This window comes from Nicotiana tabacum, chromosome 14, assembly GCF_000715075.1.
Source record: "Nicotiana tabacum cultivar K326 chromosome 14, ASM71507v2, whole genome shotgun sequence".
NCBI lineage: Eukaryota > Viridiplantae > Streptophyta > Magnoliopsida > Solanales > Solanaceae > Nicotiana > Nicotiana tabacum.
In genome coordinates this window covers 78,747,998-78,762,258 of record NC_134093.1, presented here as the reverse complement: position 1 = coordinate 78,762,258, position 14,261 = coordinate 78,747,998, and the positions used below count along the sequence as shown (strand labels likewise).

General features: G+C 35.4%; 1 protein-coding gene across 1 annotated transcript; it reads left to right on the top strand.

Annotated features, from left to right (window-relative positions):
* The first annotated feature begins 9,412 nt into the window (after positions 1-9,412).
* On the top strand, positions 9,413-14,032 carry LOC107768227 (uncharacterized). Its single transcript, XM_016587329.2, has 10 exons — positions 9,413-9,563; positions 9,666-9,887; positions 11,253-11,419; positions 11,649-11,747; positions 11,871-11,939; positions 12,009-12,149; positions 12,260-12,349; positions 12,678-12,845; positions 13,409-13,484; positions 13,771-14,032. Exons 1-10 carry the CDS (start codon positions 9,515-9,517, stop codon positions 13,896-13,898), a joined length of 1,209 nt encoding a protein of 402 aa, XP_016442815.2. The 5' UTR covers positions 9,413-9,514; the 3' UTR covers positions 13,899-14,032.
* The last annotated feature ends 229 nt before the right edge of the window (positions 14,033-14,261 follow it).

Genomic DNA, 14,261 nt, shown 5'->3' with positions numbered 1-14,261 from the left:
GCGAAATAGTAATCCACAACATTCCCACTAGTTATCTTAGACAAAAACCCTACATGGCTAGTCCCACCATGTTTCGAAGTACGGAACATACGGAACAGTGAAATAGTTATCTCATGATAATAGCTCAAACCTCGAAATCCAGTAAATACAGGAATACCAAATACTCAGAGTCTTGTACGAAAGCACTGAAGCCAATATAATTCAACAAAAGATACAAAACACATAAATTGTTGCGGCGCGCAACCCGATCCCACTGTACAACACTATCCACCCTTATTCCACCATGTGAATATCAATAATAATAAGTAAATATATGTTGTAGCGCGCAACCCGATCCCACCATATAATCATTGTCATAAAATACGGGTCTCAACCCATTATCATATTCTCACGGTACCTCGTGCCCATATCTCAATCATAACATATCTCAATCATAAGCGCACGGACAACTCACGTGCTAATAGTAAATCATCATCTACTCAAGGCACCTCGTGCCCACATCTCGTATCACATCTGCACATATAGTTCACGTGCCAATAATATAATTATTATATACCTACGGCACCTCGTGCCCACATCTCATATCACATCTGCATGGACAGTTCACGTGCCAATAACATAATCTGTCTGGCATAGTCACAGGCTCACAATTTCAACATGGATCAGATAATTATCAAGTTACGTACTCGTGAACTAGTATAAGTAGTATTCTACAGTGTATGCATGTGCAAGTGTATTATTGCAGCTCGAAGAGAAAGAAAATAAGGTCTTGAAGGCCTCGGAACCCCGAATTGGGTTCTAAAACATGAGATGGACTTTTGGGTCATCATACAACATCACACAAAAATCACCAACACAATAACCCCACATCATCACATATCATCCCTGACATTGCCACCCTTATCTCTCTTATAGCCACCCGTATCACTCCGCCCAGAAAATATCAATAGCCACCCTTATCACTCCTTTAGCCACCCTTATCTCTCTTATAGCCACTCTTATCTCTCCATATAATAGCCTCCCTTATCGCTCTGTCTTATAGCCTCCCTTATCGCTCCGTATAATAGCCATTCTTATCGCTCCACTCAGACAATATCACAACACATATAACAACAGTGAAATGTCACCCTTATGCCCTGCATGATAACAACAGTAGAATGCCACCCTTATACTCCGCATAACAAAAACAACCCAAATCACACAAAAATTCACACGTGTTATTATCACCACAACACAACATAATCAACTCGTATTACAAATGCCCGTAGGCCACAACCTTTCCAAAGGTGCAATGATATCAAATAATTTCACAACAAATAGCCCACGGCTCCACACAATGTATATATAAATCTCAATAGCAACATCTTTTTTAAACACAACTTCAAGTAAAATAAATCAATACCTCTTGATTACTTCAATTCTAATTAATTAATTAAGGAAAACTTAATAAATGAAAATATCTCCCAAAATGTGGCAACTCAACAAATCCCAAAATTCACATAAAGATCACGTTGTAATTGTCACTCCCCGAACTCGGGGAGCGCGACCGACGCTCAACCGAGTGAACCCGGCCGAGCAATCCTATCAGATTTTCTTCTACCCAAACTCATCCATGAATAAAGAGAATACATATTTTCGTTAATCACACAATAAAGTGATCATTTCTGCAATACCAATTCTTACCATTAGTTACTTCATTTTTAAAGTCTCAAATTTCACACGCATTTTTCATAGTCTGAAGTGGAAATAGTAATTCAAACACAACATAACTAGTTTGACTTCCCCAACACCAATATATAACCTATACTATGTCTACGGAGCCTCTAATAGATACAGAAGAGTATTATGATAATGCCGGCAACAAGGCCCCGGGTATGCCTCAAACACAATACACAAGGAACAAAAGATGCATGACCCCGAAATGAAGTGGGGCTCACCAAGTCTACTGGGAAGAGAGTGTACCGCTACCACTTATCAGTGTCTCATGCTGTGGAACCACCTGCATCCATTGAAGATGCAGCGCCCCCGGTAAATGGGCATTAGCACATATGGAATAGTACTAGTATGAATGATAAAACACACTCTCAATAGAATGATAAATAATATGAGCAAGTACAATCATAATATAAGTGAAGCCTCAAACAACATCAAATCTCAAATTAGGATCAAGACAGTGTTCAAATAAATTTCCATATTTTAAGTTGGGAGGTCTTTAGAACCAATATTCCACCATTCACGATTCCAATATTCACAATACCAATACCACCGTACTTGTAGCACGGAGTCCGATCACGACCTGATCGGCTAGGCCATCTCATTAGAGACATCAACCACAATCATAATTTCTAGCACAATCACCACCATGTATGCGGTATGGCGTCCGATCACGACCCGATCGGCTAGGCTGTCTCAATAGAGACATCATCCTTCTTATACCAATCATCTCATTTTATACTCCTTTCGCATCTTTTCATTTCATTGGCACTAGTGGCCACAATTACAAAATCATTATTGGCACGTCGGCCGGATTTAATATTTCATGCTCACCTTATTCACTTTCAAACATCATCATCATCATCCACAATAAGGCATTTCAAATCAATGTTTCTAGTACACATGTGAGCAATTAATAGTCTTAGGCACATAGAGGTTTTTCACAAAATTTGGCACAATAGCCTTCGTTTGAACTTGACTTGAAGTCGCAACATTATTAATGCATAGCCCATACTTTGAACATATTCCCAATGATAACATAACATGATAAAAGTATTTTGGGATACATATTGAACATATATCTTTCAACACAAGCTTATTCGGAATAGCAAATTTTATAATTAACAACTTGGAACTTACAAGGATAATGTGGGGTTTAATCCTAAGAGAAGAGTTTAGGCAACATACCTCAATGGAGCTTCCTTAAACTCTAAAATATTCTGAAATTCTTAGCAACTTCAATCTATTTGAGAAATATAACAAATTGAACCAAAATTAGGAAGATGGTCATGGTTCTAGGTCATTTGAGCATTTTATCAAACACTAGGTGTGCACATTAAGGTTTCAAGGTCCTTTTATGGAGGATTCCATCATCCCATAACCCATTCTTTACCATTTTTAGCTCAGCAATTTTCCTACACCTCTTGATAACATATGCATGCAAAATAACCAACTCATATACCAAAGAATTATCTTACTAATTATCCATTTCTAGTTAACTTTCAAAATGAACGGTTACGGTGTAGAATCTTACTTCTAGGATGAAGACCTAGTGAGTTTTCCTTGTTAATCTTCCAAGATTCGAGCAAGAATTAAAGAACAAATTATTGAAGAACTCTCTTCCACTCTATGTCATTCTCTCACCCTCAAAATATCAGGTTTTTGGTCAAAAAAGGTACAAATCGTCTATTTAACGAAGTAGGGTTGGGTTATAAAAATCCAAAAATGAAGCTCCGGAATAGGATATGCGGTCCGCATATCGGCTGCACAATTGGTGCCCAAAATTATTGTCGCTTGCCTGGGTTTGCGGTCACTATGCGGCCCGCAAATCTGTTCTGCGGTCGCATAGTCGACCGCAGAATGGCATCCAAAACTGCCCATTCCTGCCTCACTCTGCGGCCATTATCCGGTCCGCAGAAATACATTATTTTGCCCAAATATTTTCTTTACTCCCCAGCGCATTGTTCAACCCAAAAAGTCCGAGCCGCGGACACGTAAATCTACTTCGGCACCACGAAACCTTAAATTCCTTATGCGAAATTTTACGGGGCCTTACAGTAACAAGTCCAAGTAAGCATATAAAACAGCTCTGCAAGTAAGGAATGTGACATATAACAACAAATTCCAATAAGGCATGTAATAATGAACATGTGCCGACAATTTTCAAATTAAATACATAAAAGATGTCTGAGAATTTTAACCGATAGAAATTTCACTTATAAGCCCAAGTACGTACTAGTCACTTCGCGTACACGGCTTTCACATTATACAAATTTCACATAAGACTCAATGCCTAAGGGGTAATTCTCCCACACAAGGTTAGGCAAGATACTTACCTTTACGAAGTTAGGCCGATACTCTAAAATGGCATTCTCGCGTGAAACGGCCTCTGGACGGCTCAAATCTAGCCAAAATAATTAAAATCCATAGGAAATAATTTCGGATAATAAAATATCGACTTTTAATTTTACACTAAAAGTCTACCCAGGGCCCACATCTCAGAACCCGGCAAAAGTTTTACGAAATTCGTACACCCATTCCGATACGAGTTCAACCATACCAAATTTACTCAAATTCGACCACAACTCGGCCCTCAAATCCTCAATTAAAGTCTATAAAAATTTCTGCCATTTTCAACCCATTTCACTGATTTAATAATAAAAACAACAATATAATCATGTAATTTAACCAAAATCGAGTTAGGAATTCTTACCCCAATGTTTTCCTTGAAAAACTCTCGAAAAATCGCCTCACCCGAGCTTTTTTGGTCCAAAAATGGAAAAATGAGATGAAGCCTCATTTTTGGATTTTATTCTGCTGCCCAGGGGTTCCTTTTTCGCGTTCGCGACCTTCCCCTCGCGTTCGCGATGAACAAATTCCTCAATAGCCATTTCCAAACTCTTCCCAGATAGCCTCTAGTATAATGGTCATAACTCTTTGTACAAAACTAGACACAAAGGACTACAACTTTTGCTTTTGGATCATCTTCAAATTCCTTATAGATTGCAAGATATAAGCTTTCAAAGTCAGACAACGGTCAGCAGGAATTCCTTTTTCACGAACGCGAAGAACAAAATCTCAGCAGCCAAATCCTTCTTCGTGAACTCGAGAGGCTCCTCGCGAACGCGAATAACAAAATCAGACATCAGAAAACTAGCATCCAAAGTAGCCCAAAATGATCTGAAACACACCTGAGGGCCCCCGGCCCCCCAACTAATTATACTAACAAGTCCTAAAACACGATAGAACTTAGTCGAGGCCTCAATTCATATCAAACTACGCTGAAACCACGAATCACACCCCAATTCAAGCCTAATGAAAGTTAAGAAATTCTGACTTCTACATTCGGTGCCGAAACATATCAAATCAAGTCCTATTGACCTCAAATTTTTCACACAAGTCATAAATGACATAATGGACCTGTTCCAATTTCTAGAATTGAAATCCGAACCCGATATCAATAAAGTCAACCCTCGGTCAAACCTCTCAACCTTCCAAAACTTCAACTTTTTAATTTTCGCCAAAATGCGTCGAGTTATCCTACAGACTTCCAAATCCAAATCCAGATGTACGCCTAAGTCCAAAATCACCATACGAAACTATTAGAATCATCAAAACTCCATTCCGGAGTCGTTTTCACAAAAGTCAAATTGCAGTCAACTCTTCTCACTTAAGCTTCTAAAATAAGAATTGTTATTCCAAATTGATCCTGAATCATCCGAAAAGCAAATTCGGCCACACACGCAAGTCATAATACAAAATACGAAGTTGCTCGAGACCTTAAACCGCTGAACGTGACGCTAATTCTCCCTATAAATTATTTTCTCTAATTCTGAGAACTGCTATGAAGCTTTCAGGTAAGCCTCTTAATGTAAGTGGCTTGAAGGCAACTTGTATTAAACCAATATGCAAAAATCTATGAGTTTCCCAATAAGGAGCTAAATTATTTTCAGATAATAATCTAAATGTAGCATTATCACTATCTACTGTGATAGTCTCTTCAGCAATTTTAACTACTTTTTTTAAAACTAATTTCTCAAATGTACCTAACTGGTATATAACCTAGATTGGATTCTAGAAATCGTCCATTTATTAAGTAAATCTAATTGTTGGGGCATATCAAATTCTTCTTTCTTATTGTTTTTAACATTAGTTTGTTTCCTAATGATATTCATTAGAGAATATGTGTTGAACTTAGCACATATTTCTACTCCTAACCATGGCTCTGATACTATTTCTACTTCAAAATTTCTTACCAAATCCCTTTTTATTTCTTCAAAATAAGAAGCAATAATTTCCTTCTTAGAAACAACTCCTCTTTTCATTTGAAGCCTTCTAGTAACCTGCTGAAATGGACTTAATAATCTAAGGTTTTGGAGCATAGTCCTTAAGGTCTCACTATTATCAGACCATCTTCCTCGAAAGTGTTCTATAATATTAAGAACTAAAGAATAGACATAGTTTTGAGCATTCTGTCCATTTTCTACTTTTATGGCGCTCATTATTTCTGCGTGTTGTTCATTTTTTAAATAATTATCCCACCAGCCTTTTAATTGGCCAGTAAAACCTGCTACTATCATGTCTACAATGATTTTCTAGGAATTCTTATTAACCTTGCAGATAGTGTTGTACATAAGCATTCTATGTACTTGAGTATAAATATGGCGGTCAGTAAAACCATATATGTTCCATTCATAGATTTCTGTACCGTTATAACTTTGTGAGTAATGACTAAAATCAGGTTCCTCTAAGAGTACATCTTGAGGAGTTGGCCTAGGATAATAGAACATCCTTTGGACTGGTTTTCGAGCAAATTTTTCTGGGATCTTATTTATCTCATTATGGACTTTTAGTCTACTATCCTCATAAGATAGATGCTCTAAATTTAAAGGACTAAGTTTGAATTCTTCACATTTTTCATCTAATAATTTCTCTAGGTCCTCTAGACTTTTTAACTTAAAGTCTTTGACCTCAGGAGGAGGTTGGATACTTGCGGTAGCAATTTGCTCTTTACCTTTTGTAGTATACTTCCTAGATATTTTCTAGACTTTTGTTATTAATTTGTCCAACAATGAGTATAGATTATAATGGCTATTCCTATGAAAAACTTATTAGTGTATGTACACAGGAAGGTTTAGCTTTGTGCAATGAGATTAAGCTAAATCAGGAAATTAAGCGGCATCGTCTTAATGAAAGACAACAACTAGGGGGATTATGTGAACAATTTATTATAGATATCCCTATGAATAAAAAAAAGTCTTATAGACATAAGCATGAGTCTTATAAACATAGGAAGAATAGAGTATCTTTTTATAAAAGAATAGAGCGTAAGAACAATAGAAGAGATACTTATAGGCATATAAAGGATTTCATAAAATCTAATAGGCCTAATGCTTGCTACAAATGAGGCAGAGTAGGACATTATGCTAAGGATTGTAGAGTCAAGGATAATATTAAGAATCTTGACATAGATGATAATATTAAGGACTCTTTATATAAGATTCTGTTAAATTCTTCTCCGAAAAATTCTCCAAAAAATAGTGATAGAGAAGATTCATCCACTGATCCATTTTATCAATAATTTGGGACCTTAATTCTGGGTCTTTAATAACCAAAAACTCAATTTCTGAAAAGTTCCCATCTAATATAAATATTCGTGTAATTATTCTGCGTGAGCATAGTATTCAAATTCTTAGCAGTAATTTTGCCAGTATCATCTTCAAATAATTTGAAATAATTGTAAAATAATTTACTTTATCTTTTTCTCCCATTTAAAAAGAGTTTTGTGGGGGAGGGGGGGGGGACTGATTTAGTGATTTTACCATTAGTGAGTTTATAATCTCTTTCTAACATGGAAATATAACCATCAACATATTTAGAGAGGTTTTAAATGGGGAAAATTATATTACCTCAGATGATCAGTGTGGACTCTGCAAGCAGAATCAATGTTGTAATAATAACACAGATGATGAGTTTTATAATATCTATTCTCAATTTAAGGACTTAGATATTAATGTCCTGACAAATAATAATTTATTAGAATTTCTCAGGGTTATTAAAAACCTATAATTACTAATTAATGTGTATTCAAGAAAAAATATGCATCTTAAATACCAATTCTAATATCATTTATACTTATAAAAAATTATTTATAGGCATATATTTATTATATTAACTTTTAAATTTTGATAATTACTTTATATAAAATTTTATTTAACTGTGTAATTGCACTTGTGCAACTAAATAATATATTTATAATTACATTGTAATTACGTTAGGACAAACAAACATGTCGTCGCAATTACTATATTGTGTAATTACTAGGCTGTGTAATTACTACTCTAGTAATTACACAAATTCCAATTACTTTGTGACTTTCCAAACATACCCTAAATACTTTTGTTTCATACATATATTCTTATTCTATATTCTATTTCATGTAATATAATATATAAATCTCATAAATAGTGTGGATATTAACTTAATACCTCCAATCAAAGGCGACATCACTTATGAGAAAATCAGTTTTCTTATGCGACCAACTAAATACGAAGATGTTCAAGTAATGGGACTTTTTCATATATATACAAGATTTTAAACTTATTTATCCGGTTTTATCTAAGTTTTCATATTTAAAGGAAGTAACAAAAGATTTTTACAAAATATATACAAATTCGGTACAAATCTATAATTTATCTACAACATAAATACACATTTTTTGCACATAAACCGGTCAAAAACTACAATTTACATACAATTTATATACAACTTATATACAATTATGTAAGTTGTAGATATTTTGTACACCGTTTCTACATTCGACATACAAAATATATACACTTTGTTCATGTCTTCCTTTTCGAGTTTCAATATGAAATTTCAACCTAAACCACCTCGAATATTCACTAAATTGTCTCAAATTTGAGATATAAACTCCAACGGATATTCCCAATCATTTGCAACAACACCCAATCCAAACAAAAAATAATTTCATAAAATTATATTTTCGAATCCAAAGCTTTGAAGCTTTTTAATGGCCGTCAATAGAGTTTTTAATGGATTAACATAGTTTCCAATTTACTCTACTCGCTTCTAATTAATACTATTTTGTTTATTGATTCCAAAAGCTAAAAGAATGATAACTAAAATGATTCTCTTCATCAAAGCTAATTTCTTTCTTATTTACTTTCTCGTTTTCATAGGATCTGAAGCAAGAACTTTGCTAGGTACTAATCTTCTCTCTTTTTTTCATTTAACATTAGTATCATTTCTTCAGTTAATTCACATGAAGATATTAATATAAGAATAATGATAGAGAATGAGAGAGAGATCGAAGAGAGAGAGCGAAGAGGGAATTCCCTATTCAATTCTTAATATAATAGGGTACTCATTAATACTAATTTGTATATAATTGGTAAATTATATATCAACTTGTAATTAAGTTAAAACCTAAACAGTGAGGGTAAATAAGTTTCTAATGTAGTACATATGGGTAAAAATCCCTTAAGTAATATGCATTGACTGGTATAATGAATTTTACTATTTGTTGTAGGTTACTTATTTATCAATGAATGCTAGTTAAATAGAATTATCTGGAATTACTTTTGAATAATCTGAATTAAAAGTATTATTTACAACACCAGTGCAACTTTTGAAATTATTTACTGCGACCAATCAAACCACCTCAAAGAGAAATCTGGTAAAGATCGAAACCACACATTTTCGTGTGGGGACAAAAATGTAATCTACTACATAGAGAAAAACAGGAACGGTTGCTTCCTTTCCTTGATGATCAACAGAAATGGCTATAGTCTTACCTTCACTTTCTGTTTCTTACCCTAAAGTTCCAGGTACTTCAACTCACCCTGTGCAATATTAGTTATTTATATAGGTTTCTAAATCACAACAATACAAAGTATCAAATGTTGATTCTTTGTTTTCTTTTTCTGTAGGTAAATGGAAAAATTGTAGATACGCTGATTTCTCCAGTAAAAAGGGAACAATATCTCGTGTTAATAGAGTGGCTAAAATGTGTGCAATTACAACATCAAAGTCGAAGAAAATAGTTTGGATATGGACAGAGAACAAGCAAGTGATGACTGCTGCTGTGGAGAGAGGTTGGAATACTTTCATCTTCCCTTCCAATCGTCAAGATCTTGCCCTTGACTGGTCTTGTAAGTTTTTTTTTTTTTTAAAACAATATTTTTTTATTTGTTTTTCAGTTGTTGGTAAGTATGTATAGAGGTTAGGACTTAAGTTATATACAGTGACAGTATAAAGTATTTTTACACCATCAAGCCAATGTAACTGGTTATAACAATTTATTCTTCTATTATCCAGGTTACCGTATTAGGCTTAGCTACTAGTAAGATTTACCAATTGTTGTGAGTGAACTTAATTAGATAGATTAAAGAATCTATACACCGACTGTGCACAGAACTTAAACTGTAGAGTTTAACTTATATACACCGAAAGTGTGAAAAGAATTTTATATTATCATGTCACACAAGATATCTACCGGGTAACTCTCCTAATAAAATGGGATTTGTAATCTTAAAAATAAGGTAGGTTATCTGCTACAACAGGTAAAAGTAACATGATAATATAAAAGTTCTTTACAATGTTGTGTATAAGTTAAATGAGGCATAACCGTCATAAAAAAATGAGCACAACTTGTTCTGAGTTGAGCTAAGGTGGATCCAAAATTTAAGCAGTGAAAGCAAATTTGAAAAAGTATGTATATGTAATTTAGAGGTGGATCTAGGATTAAGCTTGACGAGGTCAAGCTTAAGGGTTTAAGCACTTAACTCATTGTACCTTTAAAATTATGGATTCAGAATTTAATATTTGTTAAAGTTTTAGTATTTTTCACATATATACCTATATTATGTATCAAGCGTACTGGGATCGGTTGAAACCGTAGTCAGAACGCTACATCCGCCTCTTTATCTATTAGTTTGGTGACTTATATTTAGTGGGGTATTAGGTGCTTTTTATTAGAGTAGTGGCTGCGAGAGAGCAGATTGTGCTACCCTTGCATAGTCACAATTTTTTTTTAATTGTCACAACTGGTTGTTTGTTGTAGTCAATAAGGTTTAAACTTTCTCAAATTGAAGTTTTTTTCCCGCCAAAAGTTTAAACCTTTTTTCTCTCTTTATTTAATTCTATGATAAGTGAAGTTTAAACCTTTTATTTTCCTTGTAAAAGGAATATTTACATTTTCCGGAAAATACTTCAAATTGGGAGGAATGTACCCCAAGTTTGCAGGAATAAACAACTAACCATTGTCTTTAAATCCCAGACCTGCCAAGTATGTATTAGTGAGAATTTAGGATGTTTGATAGTACGTGGCAAAATTCAGAATTTCCGGACACGATAATGAGAAACAAGAGGGGGTTCGCCTGATTCTATATCCTGTACATGTTTTTTTCCAGATTACCTATGAATGTTGAGCATGGATGTGCATTTTGGAATTAGAACTGTGAGGTTTTATATAATGTTTGATTATTTCGCTGCAATTCTGGTTCTATCACGTGCAGCAATTGCAATGATATCTCCTCTCTTTATTGAAGAGGGGCGTCTCTTTGATCACGAGCATCAGAGAGTTGCTGCATTTGCTGAGGTTTCTACTCCTCAGCAGTTAGAACAGCTACACATATTGGAGGAACAGGCAGATAATGTTGTTGTTGATCTATTAGATTGGCAGGTACTTATTGCTTTTCTTCTTCACAAAATTATTTGCATTTGTTCCATAGCCCATAGGTGGGTTGGACGAGTTGGGTTGTATGTATTAGCATATTGAATTTGTATGGTTCATACTGGTTCTGCCTCTAGTTGTTTTATTTGGCTGACCCTTGTATCGCTCCAAGTACATTAACTTCTCCATCTTATATGAGTCTACTTCAACTGCTGGTTTGTGTTTGTTTATTCCATAGGTGATACCTGCAGAAAATATTGTTGCGGCTTTTCAAGGCACTCAGAAAACTGTACTTGCTGTCTCAAAGACACAGTCAGAAGCTCAAGTCTTTCTTGAGGTGGTTGAACTTTAAGTCATAAGGAAGTAACTTCTCGCACAAAGTAGAGGACTTTAAGGCATTTAAAGTGGAATTTTGCTATTCAAAAGTGCCAAGTTTCACTCATCCTTTCTTCTTTTCCAGGCCTTGGAACACGGTTTGGGTGGTGTAGTAATGAAAGTTGAGGATGTCGGGGCAATCCTTGACCTGAAGGTAGTGCCTTTTAGAAAGGGCAGTCTTCCTTGGCGAAGATTTTATTTTGATGTCAGTTATCATTGTTAGGGTTATTTTGACAGAAGACATGAAGTAGACAGTCTGTTGAACTTGACCAAAGCCAAAATAACTCGTGTTCAAGCGACTGGAATGGGTGACCGTGTCTGTGTGGATATTTGTAGCCTCATGAGACCTGGTGAAGGACTTCTGGTTTGCTCCTATTTTTCTGTCTATTTATGTTTGTTTACTGTTTACATATGGGTTCATTTTTGCATCTTACTTTATGGAATTTCAATTTCATTTTGTTGTTTTTTCCTTAGGTTGGATCCTTTGCAAGAGGCCTTTTCCTTGTTCACTCTGAATGCTTGGAGTCAAATTACATTTCTAGCCGGCCTTTTCGAGTTAATGCGGTGCGTCTCGTACTAAGCCATTTAAATGTTCAGTAATGGAAAAGCTAGAACTAACATGGAACGGATAAGTTGATGGTGAAAGTGTCTTTGGTTATTTCAAAGTTTCATGAGCATTTCTGGTGGTTTGTAAAATAGTTTACCTTCACAAACTGGGGCTTGATGCTAACTTCCTAGAGAAGAACTCTACTATTACCTTAATTGCATTTTCCTGGTAATGACTTCTATAAGCTATTTGTTCCAAATCCTCGACCTTAACTCTTTTCAATGAGTTGAATTGTGGTAATGCATCTCAAACTAGAATATATGACAATTGTTTGGACTTTGGCAGGGGCCTGTTCATGCATATGTTGCTGTTCCAGGAGGAAAGACTAGCTATCTCTCGGAGCTCAAGTCTGGCAAAGAGGTCATTGTGGTTGATCAAAGGGGGATGCAGCGAACAGCTATTGTTGGACGTGTAAAGATTGAGACTAGACCACTTATCCTTGTGGAAGCAAAGGTGTGTGATGCATTCCACCTTATGCTAAATAAAATGGTCTGTACCTTCTTTGCTTGTTTATTTAACTATTGAGATGTGTGCTCGTGTAACTTTGACATAGTGTGACTATGGATACAAGCATGAGACAACTATTAATCATAAGGAATCTCAAGTAGGATAATAGAGCAAATTAGCTGGATGCAGTAGTTTGACAAGGATACCATAGCTTTTTCTTTTTTTGGAGAAAAGCAAAGTTGCTATCTGCAAACATTGGTGTACACTTGATGTACTTGAAGTATTTAACTTCTGGATGAAACTTCTTGTTTTCAAGAGTAAAAGAATTGGGCGCGAGGCATGAGTGCACCAGCAAATGATCAGTTGGAAAACATCCTTTAGTTTTAGCTCTGTCGTGTAAGTCATAGAACTGTTCTTAACAATAGTTTCAGCACCTGCAACTTGTAACCTGTTCATACATGAAAATGTAGGATAAGGTCAAAACTCTTTGACTGGGTTAATCTTTTAGCCGAGAGCATTTGTCTAATTGACACTAATTTTTAATTTGATTGGGAAATTGTATAATGCAGGTAGAATCCGAAAATGAAAGTTACTCTATACTCTTGCAGAATGCGGAAACAGTTGGATTAGTCTCTCCGCTTCAAGGTAAATCTTTGAGATGCAGCAGCTTTTTCTCTGTTTGCTCCTTTTGAGGTTTAACATCCCATATACTCTACGGCTTTGGTCTGGTGGTAAGAGCGCTATATGTGATGTGTGGGTTAAGCGCAAGTCACGGGTTTGAATCTTGCCATACATAAACAACTGGTATTTAAGTGAAGAAGGATAGAGGGGTAGCCCCATTATCCGCCGAGCTTCGAACCGTGCTTCACTAACTTTCGGGATTTCTTGGTTAATCAAGAAAAAGGGTCTAACATTCCATATATTTTTGCAGAGGAGGGATATCAACGAACAACAATTCCTGTGACCTCACTCAAAGTTGGCGATGAGGTTTGCCTCCTAGTACAGGGAGGTGCTCGGCATACTGGAATACAAATTAAAGAATTTATTGTTGAGAAGTGAGTTAGTTTCCGCGCATTTGCGCTTTTTTTGTTGACAAATGAGTGACCTTCAAGCTCTTGATGATGATACTAATGTAGGAACCTGGTTATGGCATTTAAGCTAAAGATCTCAGTTAAAGGATTCACTCTCCTAAAGCTTCCAGGGGTTTGGTGATGTGTTGGTTAGACGCAAGTCACATAACTCCGTATCCGTCATGCCCTATATAAAGAGATGATCTGATCTGAATATTTAATTCTACCTTTTGGATATCTTGGGTCCAATCCTTTTCCGGATTTTGTCTATAGCAAGAGCTTAGTGCACCGAATTACCTTTTTTATAAAACAAATTTACACTTTTCCTTTTATCGTGAAAGGAAAGGAAGTA

Bases quoted from the DNA above. Each gene is read 5' to 3' on its own strand.
- LOC107768227 (XM_016587329.2), top strand. From the start codon at position 9,515: ATGGCTATAGTCTTACCTTCACTTTCTGTTTCTTACCCTAAAGTTCCA. The intron at 9,888-11,252 runs GTAAGTTTTTTT...TATCACGTGCAG, and splicing joins TCTTGCCCTTGACTGGTCTT to CAATTGCAATGATATCTCCT. The intron at 11,940-12,008 runs GTAGTGCCTTTT...TATCATTGTTAG, and splicing joins GGGCAATCCTTGACCTGAAG to GGTTATTTTGACAGAAGACA.